The sequence below is a fragment of the Neofelis nebulosa genome, chromosome 9 (assembly GCF_028018385.1).
Source record: "Neofelis nebulosa isolate mNeoNeb1 chromosome 9, mNeoNeb1.pri, whole genome shotgun sequence".
Lineage (NCBI taxonomy): Eukaryota > Metazoa > Chordata > Mammalia > Carnivora > Felidae > Neofelis > Neofelis nebulosa.
The window spans coordinates 61,414,653-61,429,378 of NC_080790.1; the positions used below are offsets into that span (position 1 = coordinate 61,414,653).

The 14,726-nt window shown below is 33.4% G+C and overlaps 1 protein-coding gene across 6 annotated transcripts in view; it reads left to right on the forward strand.

The window, feature by feature from the left end:
• Positions 1 to 14,726, forward strand: part of USP34 (ubiquitin specific peptidase 34) — a 253,091-nt gene that overhangs the window by 165,573 nt on the left and 72,792 nt on the right. For all 6 annotated transcript variants that reach the window (XM_058683992.1, XM_058683996.1, XM_058683993.1 and 3 more), the window contains 8 exons: positions 3,688 to 3,888; positions 6,753 to 6,835; positions 10,014 to 10,054; positions 10,185 to 10,309; positions 11,309 to 11,461; positions 12,612 to 12,716; positions 13,977 to 14,032; positions 14,129 to 14,249. In XM_058683992.1, the coding sequence (XP_058539975.1) occupies positions 3,688 to 3,888; positions 6,753 to 6,835; positions 10,014 to 10,054; positions 10,185 to 10,309; positions 11,309 to 11,461; positions 12,612 to 12,716; positions 13,977 to 14,032; positions 14,129 to 14,249 (885 nt within the window). The remainder of the gene's footprint in view (positions 1 to 3,687; positions 3,889 to 6,752; positions 6,836 to 10,013; positions 10,055 to 10,184; positions 10,310 to 11,308; positions 11,462 to 12,611; positions 12,717 to 13,976; positions 14,033 to 14,128; positions 14,250 to 14,726) is intronic.

Genomic DNA, 14,726 nt, shown 5'->3' on the forward strand with positions numbered 1-14,726 from the left:
TGAGTGTCTGTTTTTGTGCCAGTACCATACTGTCTTGATGATTCAAGCTTTGTAATACAGCTTGAAGTCCGTAGGGCCTTGATTTATTTTGAGTTAATTTTTGTATATGGTGTTTTAGCGTGTAAGGGTCCAACTTTATTCTTTTGCATGTGGATATCCAAGGTTTCTCAGCACTGGTTTTTGAAAATACTGTCATTTCTCCCATTGGATGGTCTTGGCACCCTTGTTAAAAATCATTTGACCATAAATGTGAGGGTTTATTTCTGAGTGCTTTATTCCTTTCCATTAATCTTTTTTTTCAAGTTTATTTTTATTTCTTTTGAGAGAGAGATAGAGAACAAGAGGGGGAGGTGCAGAAAGAGGAGACAGAATCCCAAGTGGGGCTTGAACTCCTGAACTGGGAGATCATGACCTGAGCTGTAATCAAGAGTTGGACACTTAACCAACTGAGCCACCCAGGTGCCCCTTTTCCATTAACTTGCATATGTATCTGATGCCAATACCGCATCATGTTGATTACGGTAGGTCTGTAATAAGTTTTGAAATCAGGAAGTGTCAGTCCTCTAGTTTTGTTCTTTTCTTTTAAGATTGTATTGGCATTGGAGTCCCGTGAGATTCCCTTTGAATTTTAGCGTGGGTTGTTTTTTTTTTTTTTCCTCTGCAAAAAATGTCATATTTTGTTACGGATTGTTTTGAGTAATAATAAGTCTTCCAATCCATGGACATGTGATGTGTTTTCATGTATTGTTTTTAATTTTCTTCAGCATTGTTTTATAATTTTCATTGTAGAAGACTTTCATATTCTTGGTTAATTCTTAAGTATTTTATTCTTTTTTTTTTTTTAATGTTTATTTATTTTTGAGACAGAGAGAGACAGAGCATGAACGGGGGAGGGTCAGAGAGAGGGAGACACAGAATCTGAAACAGGCTCCAGGCTCTGAGCCGTCAGCACAGAGCCCGACGCGGGGCTCGAACCCATGGACAGTGAGATCGTGACCTGAGCCGAAGTCGGAGGCTTAGCCGACTGAGCCACCCAGGCGCCCCAGTATTTTATTCTTTTGATGCTATTGTGAATTGAATTATTTTTGTAATTTCCTTTTCATATTGCTCATTGTTCACCTATGGAAGTGAATTTTGTGTGTTGGCTTTGTATCCTGTCCTTTGCTGAATTCATTTATCTTAAGAGCTATTCCTTGGCATCTTTAAGATTTTCTATATATCCTCTACAAATGGATAATTTTCCTTTCTAACTTAGATGCCTTTTGTTTCTTTTCTTGCCTAAGTGTTCAGGCCAAAACTTCCCCTACTATGCTGAACAGAAGTGAGGAAAGCCAGTATTCCTCATCTTAGTGGAGAAGCTTTTAGTCTTTCGCAATTTAATATGATTTTCACTGTGGGTTTTTCATCTGTGGCTTTTATTTATGCTCAGGTAGTTTGTTTTCCTTCCTTCCTTCCTTCCTTCCTTCCTTCCTTCCTTCCTTCCTTCCTCCCTCCCTCCCTCCCTCCCTCCCTCCCTCCCTCCCTCCCTCTCTTTTTCTTTCTTTCTTTCTTTCTTTCTTTCTTTCTTTCTTTCTTTCTTTCTTTCTTTCTTTCTTTCTTTCTTTCTTTCTTTCTTTCTTTCTTTCTTTCTTTCTCTTTTCAATTTTAGAGTTTTTGCCTGCTCACTGTGTGAGCAGTGGTGGAGGGTGGGGCTGAGAAAGAGAGAGTCTTAAGCAGACTCCATTCTCAGCATGGAGCCCGAGATAGCCATCAGTCCCATGGCCCTGGAATCATGACCTGAGCTGAGTTCAGGAGTCCAGTGCTTAACCTCTTTCTATTTTGTTGAGTCTTTTTATCATGGAAGAGTGTTGAATTACTTCATGTGCTTTTTCTGCATGTAATCAATTGAAATGATCAGGTGGTCTTTTTTCTTTTTTTTGTTGTGGAGTATTGATTGATTCTTGTATGTTGAGCCATCCTTGCATTCCAAGAACAGATCCTACTTGGTCATGTACAATCCTTTTATTGTGTTGCTAAATTCTGTTTGCTAACGTTTTTTCAAGAATATTTGCATCATTAATCCTCAGGGATCTTGGTCTGTAATTTTTTTTGTAGTGACTTTTTCTTTCATTGATACCAGGCTTGTGCTGGCTTCATAGAGTGGGTTGGGAATGCTCTGTTCTTAGAGAATTTGAGAAGGATTGGTATTCATCTTTAAATGTTTAGTAGAATTTACTAATGAAGTTATCAGGTCTAAGGCTTTCTTTATTGGGAGATTTTTATATACTGATTCAATCTCATTACTAGTGATATATCTATTCAGATTTTCTGTTTCTTCAAGATTGAGTCTTGGTAGGTTTTGCGTTTCTAGGAATTTGTCCATTTCATGTAGGTTATCTGGCTTTTTGGCTTACAATTATCTATAATACTCTTAGAATCCTTTTTATTTCTGTAGAATTGGTAGAAAAATTCCCACTTTTATGTCTGATTTTACAAATTTCACTTTTTTTAGTTCTAGCTAAAGGTTTTGTTTTTTTCAAAGAATAAACTTTTATTTACATTGATATTTTTTGTTATTGTCTTTCTATTATGTTTTATTTACCTCTGCTGTGTATTATTTCCTTATTTCTTCTAGCTTTGGGTTTAGTTTTTCTAGTTCTTAAGTTGGAAAGTTAGATTCTTGATTTAAGATCTTTTTCTTTTAATGTAAGTGTTTATAAATTTCCTTCATTAGTACTTATTTCACTGAATCTCTTAAGTTTCATACTTTTTAACACCATGATTTTTTTTTTCTTTCATGAAGTGTCTGTTCATATCGTGGACTTTTTTGTTGCTCTTCCTTTCCTTTTCCTTTTCCTTTCCACCTTAGCAAAGAGTTGTAAGACTTTTTTTTTTCCTTCATTAATTTGGACAAGTTTTTCCACTACATGTATGTATGGGAATATTTGTATTCAATCTGTGGCTTGCTTTTTTCATTATTTTGACAGTGTCTTTTAAGCAGAGAGGTTTTTAATTTTAACAAAATTGATATCTTATTTAGAAATCTCTGCTCCAAGACTGCAAGTATGTTCCCCTTTTTTTTTTCTACTATAAGTACTATTTGCATTTATTTCTGTGATGCATTTTGAGTTAATTTTTTTATATGTAGGGTGAAGTTGAGGGTTTGTTTCATTTACTTTTTTCAGTATGACTATTCAGTTTTCTAGGATCATTTGTTAAAAAGACTATTCTAACTGAAATTTCTTGATAACTTTCTTGAAAATCTAATGTAGTATTGCTGCATTACCTGGAATATTGGTATAGCTATACAATTTGTAAGTTGGATTAGGAAGAGTGGAAAATAACTGTTGATGTGAGCACTCTGAAACTTTCATCTTCCACATAAATGATACTTACTAATTTACTCACAGGAGGTGTTTTTAAAATTCTAAAGTAGAGCTTTAAATCAGAAATTAATTTTCATATGAAATATTTTACCAAAAATATTTTTATTTTAAATCTCCTTATGTAAAGTGCAAAATCTTCTGTTATTTTTTACAACTTTGGGGAATTGCTTTGGCTCCAGAATATTGGAGTATATGTCATTTGCATGGAAAAACGACAGTACTTCATCTCTTAATTTTATTTTCTAGCTTTCAATTTCAGGTTATATAGTGGCCATATTAAATTAATCAAAATAGGGAAATGACATTTTCTTCTTCTCCACAGTGGCAGCTAGACTGTCTTGCTTGCTTGCTGAAGTTAATATGCCAGTTTGCAATAGATCCATCCGATTTGGATTTAGCTTATCACGATGTCTTTGCCTGGTCTGGTATAGCAGAAAGCCATAGGAAAAGAACTTGGCCTGGTAAATCAAGAAAGGCTGCTGGTGATCATGCCAAGGGTCTTCATATACCAAGATTAACAGAGGTAAAGTACAGAAGTTCCCATTAGATTATAGTAATGGATTCTATTTGTGTTTTACCGAGTTAAGAATACGCTAATGCATAAGGAATATGATCCCAGACTACTACAATATGATGTAACTGCTGAAGTGATACCTTCATTTTAAATTTAGTAGTAATTATGAAATAGTAATGTTTTTCAGTGTATTATCCAAATTTCAGGAATGAATGTCATTCTGCTGTACTCCAACTGTAGTTAGTTAGTTAGTCAGTCATTTACACAGTAATTTATATACTAAATTTGTCAGGGTCCATTTAGGGAAATAAGCCCCACTAGGTGTTTGAACAGAGGTGATTTAAAGTAAATAATTGTTTTTACGTGTATGTATTGGAGGACTAAATAGGTAAAAGGAAAATGTTGAGGTAACCCAAAGGAGTAACCATTCACCACCTCTAGGGTTTGAGAAGCATATGGAAAAGGTTTGGGGTTATCAGAAATGAGGAGGTTATAAGGATCTTGTTGGCCTGCAGTTTAGGCCTCTGAGGAAGGGGTTCTGCTACTGCTTCTGAAATCAATGGCTTCTGAAATCAAATGGGTTAAATACTTATGTTTCAATGCTGACAGAACAAGCAAGGAAGTAATCTCTCTAGTGTCCCAGGTTAATGGAACCTCATAGAAACCAGCTGGCAAAAGAGAAATTTAGTTTATGATGTACCAGCCCTAACATCACAAAGCAAGTTGATAGAATGGTATATTTAGAGCTGAATGAAAATGGCACCATAACCAGGATGACATCCACAAGTATAATTAGAATTCTTTCTGGCTGTGGATTCTTTTGTTCATGTGATCAAATATTTGCCGTTTGAATTGTTCCATCCCTGAATTGGGAAATGGGGACAGATGAAGACAGGTTTTTAGTGAGATCTCTTCCTCATTTGTAACCTTTTGAGAACAGCATCTTACCTCATAGCTGCCCCTAGAAACTCTAGAATTGTGAGTTGTTTCTGATTAGAGAAATAGTTTCTGTAGTGAACATAGGTTGGAAACTACTGGTGAAAATTGAAACCTGAAGCATATTTCCCTTTTGGAATTTTGGAGATTAAAGGGGCCAGATGATTTTGTTAGTATTCCAAATCATTTACAGATAATACAATTAAAATAGACTATGGAGACTACAGTGTAATCTAAATGTGTTTTCCAGTATTGCTTATTGCCAATTACTTACTTACTTTAACCTTGCATTGCTATAATGTTTCAGTTAATTTTTTTCCAGAATAATCTTTCCAAGTTATAATTTGAAAGCTCCCCTTTCCATTAACTCATTAAATAACTTCACAGCTTTGACCTTGATTAGTGGTTTCCTCTTGAGATTTTTTTTTTTAATGTGTTTTTTTTTTTTCTTAACATTTATTTACTTTTGAGACAGAGAGAGACGGAGCATGAATGGGGGGAGGGTCAGGGAGAGAGGGAGACACAGAATCGGAAGCAGGCTCCAGGCTCCGAGCTGTCAGCACAGAGCCCGACGCGGGGCTCGAACTCGTGAACCACGAGATCATGACCTGAGCCGAAGTCGGACACTTAAACGACTCAGCCACCCAGGCGCCCCATCCTCTTGAGATTTTAATAATAAATGTATATAGTATAGATATAAACTACATACATAAGGAATTTAAAAATATTGTTTTTTAAAAAGTATATGCAAGTACATGCTTATTGACAATAATTCGGAATATATAGGTGAACCTATCTTCCTAGTCATAGGTGACTACCGTTAATAGTTATGATTTTTTTCTGTGCACATACTTCTATAGTTTAGAAAAGGTGCTTACTAAATATTTTTTTCCATTGGTTTATCATAATCAGAACTTAGTGTATTAAGCTATTTGGGAACAAAAATCTTTGTTATATTAATTCTAGAGACAAAGTTAGCCAGTTTTGATATTCTATAGATAGGAAGAACACTAATTTTTTCATAATTTACTGTCATGCATTATTTCATTTGTTATCCTTAAAAAGCTTTTCAGAACGTTCAAATTTCAAGTTGAACTTTCAAATTCCAGCCTAGACCTCTTTCCTTAAAGCTGTTCTGATTTCACCAGGGACAGGTTTAGTTGCTGCTCTCTTTTTTTTGCTCATGTGGCACATTGTATTCCTTGTGTTACAGTGCTTTCTATGTTATCTGCTGCAGTGGATTCAAACCTCCAGGATGGGAACAGTGCTTATAACATAAGTGCCCAGAAGGGTTTCGATCTGCAGAAGGGAGTCAGTAATTCTTTATTTATATAAATTAGCAAATTATTTTCTACCATTATATAGAACTCTATAGAACATTATATAGAATTCCCATTGTATAGAAGAACTAATACCTAAAAATTAAGTAGTTTATTAGAATCATGCAGCTTGAAAGTTTGCAAACTAAATATTGATCCTCAGGATTTTTAATCTAGAATCTATGCCCTGTATTCATCTTTTTCTCTGTTTCAGGATGGTTGAGATCTCTGTTGCTGCTTGGCCTTACTTGCTTATTTCAGAATTAAAAAATGTATAATTCTCCTTCACCACCCCAATAAACCACCGACATGTGTAATATGTTTTTTTCACCCATGTGGGTGACATGTAAAGAATTTGTGGGTCAAATACAAAGAATAGTTTTGTAAAATAATAATAATAATACTAAAATAATTTGGCCTCTGTATTTCTAAATTTTCTTTTTTTTTAAGTTGCTATTCTTAAGTTTGTTCGCAAAATTCTGATTTTCTAATATTGATATTTTTACTGTATGATTTTCTTTGTCATAGATAAAAATCAAATTTGGAGTTTTGGGTTAAAAATGCATTTTTGTGTTTTAGCATATTTAAAGATTTTTTTGTAATGTTTTTGTTTTGAAGGTATTTCTTGTTCTTGTCCAAGGAACCAGTTTGATTCAGCGACTTATGTCTGTTACTTATACATATGATAATCTGGCTCCTAGGTATGAAGTTTTTACATAATTTATGTATGTATTTGTAGTAAGAATGGAGTGTTTTAAAATTTCATGTTGAAAACATTTAAGTGAGCAGAAAAACTGTTAGGGCATCTTAACTTTTCTACTGTTCATCTTCATTTGTGTATTGTCAACATTTTGTCAGTTTTTATTGCATAATCATGAACGTTCATTTTCTGTGTGTGTGTGTGTGTGTGTCTTTGTGCACATATTTATTTATATATTGTCCTGAATTTTGTGAGAGTAAGGTTCAGATATCATGACCATTTACCCATAATCCTTCGATACCAGGACATTTTCTTAATAATTGGAGTAAACACTCAAATATAGCAAGTTTAACATGGTTATGATAGTGTTATTTAATATATAGTTCACACTCAAATTGTCCCATTATTATTCTTTATAGTGTCCCCCCCCCCCCACCCCCCCCGGTCTAGGATCATCTACTGCATTTGGTTGTATTTCTTCCATTTCCTTTTACCCAGGGATACTTCTTTAGCCTCTCATGATACTGACATTTCTGAGTAGTGCAGGCCAGTTGCTTTATAAAGCACCTTTCAATTTAGGTTTTCCTGATTGTTCTTCATGATAAAATTCAGATTATATACATTTTTAGCAGGAGTACTCTGTGAGTAAAGTGTCTTTCTCAATACATAACTGGTGATGTCAGTTTGTCCCATTATTAATGATATTAATTTTTACTAGTTTATTTTATTTCCTGCAGGTTTCTTTACAGTAAGGTTTCTGATTTTTTCTAATGAAAAGTAACCCGTGGGAAGCTGCTCCTCATAAAACTTTCATTCATTTTCAGCAGAGATGATTCTTGCCTAATTCAGTTATTAGTAAATGTTTGTAAACTAGTGATTTTCTGACTTACAACCATTCCTTTTATGCTTATTCGTTGACATTCTGTTTTGAAGAAGAGTTTTCTCTTCTTCTTTTTACTTCATATCAGTTTGAATTAATGGATTATTTTTCACTCGGTTTGTTGCAGTTCATTACTATTACTATTCACTTTACTCAAATTATGCCTGAGTTGGCCGCCTCAAGCTTGTTCATGGGTCATTTTACATATCCCTATTATTTGGGGTGGAGGGAAGGAGTCCTTTTTTATTTTTCCTGTCACTGTAAGATCCTCAAGGCATGTAATTTCTCTACCTTAGTCCTGGAATCAGCCATTTCTTTAAGAAGCTGTAGTTCCTGTTGGGGAGGAACAAAATATGGGTTCTTGGTATACTCATTGCTACTGAGGACTCCTTGTTTCTAGGCCCTTGGTGGACAGAACTGGAAATATGTGTATATGAATATAGTTTAGCCAGGTGATACCCCATTTAATTTGGGCTACAGTGGAGATTTCTTTTTTTGAAAATAATGTACAAAATTTTAATGCAAAAATTCAAGTGTGGTAATTGCTGACTGATACATGGGTACCTGACTGTATGCCTTTAATAATCACATAAGTTAAAGTTGTGAAATTAATTTCTAAGTATTGTGTAGGTATTTATGTTGGGCTGAAGTTTGCTATCATACTCAAATGATTTATAAAGCTAATGTAAACACGTTTGAAATTGCTTGACCTTATTCATGGCTAATAGCTGATAGCTGTTTTAGATGCTTTTAAAAGTCACCTTCATAGGCAGTGGTTGCATATAAATAGCATGATTATTTTAAGATTATTTCTTTTATAATTTACCCTGTTTTTTGGGTCTCTCTCTCAGTTGAATTCACATTCATTGCTTAATCAATATCTACCTCCACTAGACACTGAGTTCTATATGAACTATATCTGATCTTGCTCAAGAATGTATTTTTAGTACCAGATACCTTGTCTCATTGTTTATAAAACTTAGGAATGGACAGCGTGTAGAAATGAAGAGATTACTATAACATGCCTTTGATTGTATGATCAGATAAATTTTATACCCTTACCACCAATACTCTTCACTTAAATAATTCTTAACTCTTCCTCTGTGTCCTCACTAACCCACACTCTACCTCACTCTTCCAACATACCACAATACATTGAGGTAACAAGGCAATTCAGTAACTGCTTTAATCTGGTTTTATTTCTTGAGAATTAAGAAATGTTCACATGACTTTGTTAGTCTCACACGAGAAAAAATAAACATGCAGGTTTGCTACCAACTTCTGCTATTCAAGCTGGTTCACTCTGTGGCAATTCTTGTTTTCATTCTACCACTCCTCATCCTTGTTTTTTCTCAGTGCCTATTCGTGCACCGTTATCTTTTCATAGGCCCCCATTTTGAGTTCATATGGTGGTAGGTTTGTATTAATTAAGGCAGTTAGAGCAAATATTTTGCCTGTGTTATCAAAAATCTTCTTATGCTATATATTTAAAAGATAGATGGGTAGGTTGCTTTTGGTAAAGTTGATTATGCCAATATGATAATAACTAAACATGAAATACAGACAAATATATGATACATAAGTTGTATCTTAGTACTTTTTACTTTCTTTTTGAGAGTTTGAAAGGTACTTTGTTAATTATTACAAAGTGAGGATGCTAGAGATCAGTGCTTTTTCTTTTCCAAACTATTTATTTATAAGACAAATAATCCCCATTTATTGGTTTTGTTACAATGAAAGTTTTTAATACTTTAAATTGTAGTAGCACATTTTCTACTGAAGTAACTAAATGTATGGAGAAAAATGGTTCTAAAATAATACAGAATTAAGTTAGTTTTCTCTACTTTTTAATAATTTGCTTTTAACCATTTCTGATAGAAATTGGCATTAACAGTACTAAAGGAAGGGCATTATATGTCAGTGTATGATTTTATTTTTAAAATTGGAAGTCTGAAGTTTGCAATCGAAACCATTATAACTTTTCTCTTTGTAATATACATTTTTTTAGTAACTAAATCCTGAGTATTTCCTGAGGGTTCACTTATTTCAATCAATACTGTATTCACTCAGATATTGTTCATTAAATCTGAACAATCATATGGAGTGGTCTATAATAATTTTTTACCAGTGTTTCTTTAAAAGATAAAGACTATAGGAAAAACAGATATTTTTCTTAAAATTTGTTCTTTTGGGGGAGTACATTGTATAACTTGAAAGGATATGTGGTAATAAATTGAGTCATTTTTATTTTGTTGCTGAATTTAATTGGTGGTGGTGGATTTTTTTTTTTACTTTACAGAGTTTTGAAAGCTCAGTCCGATCACAGGTCTAGGCATGAAGGTAAGGATTCTACAAAAGTAGTTTTTAATAGATAAAGATTTGCATAACTAGATAATGTTTAATAATGAACATTGTGTTTTCTTTACAGTACAAATCCTTATAGTCATATTTTTTTCTAATTTCTCTTTAGTTTCACATTATTCAATGTGGCTCTTGGTGAGTTGGGCACATTGCTGTTCATTAGTGAAATCTAGCCTTGCTGATAGTGACCATTTACAAGATTGGTTAAAGAAATTGACTCTCCTTATTCCTGAGGTAAGATAAGGATTGAAGATTAGAACTATTACTCTTCATATTATTTGATATTATTAGCATTGATAATAAAAAAAAGAGCTAATGGAAACAAATGGACTTGATTTCGTAAATATATTCCATTAACTGGAATATACTTATTAAATACTTTAAGATTCATTATGTTTTAACTATATACATGTATATGTGAATGTTAGATAGTCTGTAACATTCATATTTGTCTTTTTTCTGAAATAAAACTGATTATTTTGCTTTAGAATTTTGAAAATCTTTTTCTGGGAAGGACTCGAGTGTTTATTTTGGTAATTTATATTTTAGAGAGTTTTTTTTCCTTTTCTGTTTAATTAGAGTGTATCCTTAGATACAAGAGATAATAAAAATTAGTCAAATATATTTTGATTTTGATGTCAACACTCAGGTCAATATAATTTTCACTAACCATATCTCGATGTTGCTTATACCATATTCCTAAGTGAAATGGTAGAAACATATTCTTGATAAAACACTTAACCACAGTAGTCACATTATTTTAGGTCACTTCGTCTTAATACCTTTAGCTCTGAGTTGAATGCATATTCTTGTTCTGGCTGTGTCCCAGGTAATGATTGTGACATTTGGGCAAGTCCCTTAGAAACTGTAAAATGTTCTGGTTAAGTACTTTCTAAATTGCTTCTTGTTCTGAAATATTTTCTCTCTTTATTTAGTTTTGTAAATAAATTATTATGAATATCCTTTCCTTAGTCCCTTTTGTATTTGTTGTTATTATGTTTGTTTGTTTTTATCATGACCATATTTGGGAATTTCTAACATGTTTCTACATATTACTGTATACTTTGGGGTACTTTATTTGATATTTATGTGTGTGAGTATATGATCAGAATATTGCATTTAAAAATATATTACTAAAGAAGCCATCTAACATGTTATTTCTGCTGACATATTTAAAGATTAACTTTTAAATACTTAATTCATACTGTCTTTGGAACTTTCTTTTTCATTTAGACTGCTGTCCGTCATGAGTCTTGCAATGGTCTTTATAAGTTATCTCTGTCAGGGCTGGATGGAGGAGACTCAATCAATCGGTCCTTTCTGCTATTGGCTGCTTCAACATTGTTGAAATTTCTTCCCGATGCTCAAGCACTCAAACCTATCAGGGTAAGTTTTACTGTGTTTAGTAGCTGTTTCTATTTCTGCAGTTTTCTTTGTGTCAACTTTTAATCACTGTATTATATACTTGGAGTAATTTTGAGTACTTGTTCACTGTATGTAGTTTTTACCAAGAGGATAGTCATAAAGTTCTTAAAGTGGCAGCATTGTGGACATATTGAGTGACACATTACACCTAGGAATGGAATTTGTATGCTTTAATTTCAGCTCTCTGGAATCTCTCATGGGTATTCTGTTTTGGAAATAGCATTTGTTCTTACTGTGTTTTGGACCTTGTGTTAATAAATTGAATGATAAAGGGGCGCCTGAGTGGCTCAGTCGGTTGGCCGACTTTGGCTCAGGTCATGATCTCGCGGTCCGTGGGTTTGAGCCCTGCATTGGGCTCTGTGCTGGCAACTCAGAGCCTGGAGCCTGCTTCTGATTCTTTGTCTCCCTCTCTCTCTGCCCCTCCCCTGCTTACTCTCTGTCTCTTTCTCAAATAATAAACATACATACATACATACATACATAAATAAATAAAATGATAAAAACATGATAAATCAAGCTTTCTTATTTACTAACACAGATTTTTGCAGTATTCTATCATTATGATATTCTAAATTTTCAGTTTTCTTTACTGTTCCAGTATATATCCTAGCTTCGTAAAAAATTCTCCTACCATGTAATAAATTCAGAGCTCATTAAGTAAATTTTACTAATCTCAGAAGTATGATTCATTGTAGGATTTACATTTTTCTCTTCCATATTTACTTGTCATTAAGTATGTGAGATATGTAAAATGTTTTTTATGTTTTAGATTTCAAAACTATAAAAGACCACTGCATTTGCGTAGGTTTGTATATACTCATGTTCTGTAGGTTTCTTTTGTTGATACATTTTCATTGAATTCTTAATGCATCACAGGTTATAAGAAATTTGAGGGTAATATTTTTCTGAAAGTTCTCGTTTATTTATGGACGTAGTTATTCTAATTTTACAGGAACTAGAAGTGTTCTCTCCATACTTTATTAAATTTTGAATACTGCTTTTACAGGGATTTAATTTTTTTTGTAAGGTTTGTAGTTTCTTAGATGTATTGTAATTTTTAATTATTCCCCCTTTTAAAGTGTTTTCACAGAGTTTTAATTTTTTTTAACAGATAGATGATTATGAAGAAGAACCAATGTTAAAACCTGGATGTAAAGAGTATTTTTGGTTGTTGTGCAAATTAGTTGACAATATACATATAAAGGATGCTAGTCAGGTATGTTCAGAAAATTATGCATTAACTTGCTAATAGAGATGGATTATACACATGTATGTTTATGACTTTATATAGGTCCTTATTCTTAAGGGCATTTTTATCATTTTATAAGAGTTGAAAATGCCGTAATTATTTTACTGTAGTTGTACTGTTTTGTTCTGTAATTCCTTTGTTCTTTTTACTTTGACCTTTGTAGAAGTGTCTTCATCTGGTACCTAGAAGTAATTTCCTTTCTTCTGAGTAGGATTTGTAGATGTAAAATCTTACTTGGAATGTGAAGTTCAGACTTTAAATGTAAATATACAGGTTTCTGTAATAGCATGTGGATTTGGAGTTTTGAATATGTAAAATAAAATTGCAATTCAGATAGAATTTAAGGTAAACTATCAGTTTACTCATCTAATTTTCTTAGACTAAAATATTTTGAGATGGTTAAAACAAATTAACTTCAAAGACAAACTTGTCGCCTAAGACTTTTGTTTTTTCTCCTTCATAAATTTAGTAAGCAAAAATGCCTCTAACAAAATGAGAAAGAAGATACATTTAGGTATTTAGGCAACATTTTCCCTCTTTTTAAAAAATGTGTTTTAATTTGCGCACCTGGCTGGCTCAGTTAGCAGAGCATTCAACTCTTGATCTTGGGGCTGTTAGATTTGAGCCCCACCTTGGGTGTAGAGATTACTTAAAAATTAAAAAATTTTTAAAAATGTGTTTTAATCCCAGTGCCTTTCATATACTTTACATTTTAAAAAATCCTGTAGTGTTTGCACTTCTTTTAAGGAGCAGTGTACACTGAATTCTTAAAGTATTCTACTTTTTATTTGAGAAATAATTTTAAAAAATTGAATGTGTTTTAATTTACTTGAGTATTCATAAAATATTGATGTCAGATAAACAGCGGAGGAGGGGCAGGGACAGAGGGGGAGAGAAAGAATCCTAAGCAGGCTCCATAGTGTCAGTGTGGAGCTCGTTGTGGGCTTAAACTCACAAACTGTGAGATATGACCTGAGCCAAAACCAAGAGTCGGACACTTAACTGACTGAGCCACCCAGGCACCCCTACAACTATAATTTTATTAATTGACATCATGTATAGGTAAAGAATAACTGTATTATTTATAATTTAAATGGTATATTCGTGTATTTGGGAGACTGAATTCTTCTTACAAGGAAAGGATGTGTTTTGTTTTAGTAATCTCTGGCTACTAAACAAAAAAATATATATATGTATTTGAATTTTGTATTTTCTCTTTGTATTAAGACCACACTTCTCGACTTAGATGCTTTGGCACGACATTTGGCTGACTGTATCCGAAGGTAAATTTAAATGTGAAATTGACAGTTATATTGTTGAAAAAAGATATAAAGGACATAATTATGTGAACTATCTTGCGTGTGTTCTTTTTTGTGTAGCAGGGAAATCCTTGATCATCAAGATGGTAATATAGAAGATGATGGGCTTACAGGACTCTTAAGGCTTGCAACAAGTGTCATTAAACACAAACCACCCTTTAAATTTTCAAGAGAAGGACAGGTACGTATTAAGACATCAAATGTCTATATGAAATATGATTGAAACCTTTTTTGTTATTGGGTTGTATGTGGATATGTTAAAATTATCTTAAACATGCAAACATAAACGTTGCTAGAACTTTACTGCTGGTAGGAAAAGTGAACATTGAATAAAATGAACCCTAGAAATATAAATCTTAGGCTTAAATTTAGAATGCAGAAACAAATTTTAATTCCTGTGACTTGTACATAGAAAGGCAACCCCTGGCGCCTGGGTGGCTCAGTCAGTTGAGCGTCCGACCTCGGCTCAGGTCACAATCTCGCGGTCCGTGAGTTTGAGCCCCGCGTCGGGCTCTGGGCTAATAGCTCAGAGCCTGGAGCCTGCTTCCGATTCCGTGTCTCCCTCTCTCTCTGCCCCTCCCCCGTTCACGCTCTGTCTCTCTCTGTCTCAAAAATAAATAAACGTTAAAAAAAAAAATTAAAGAAAGGCAGGCAACCC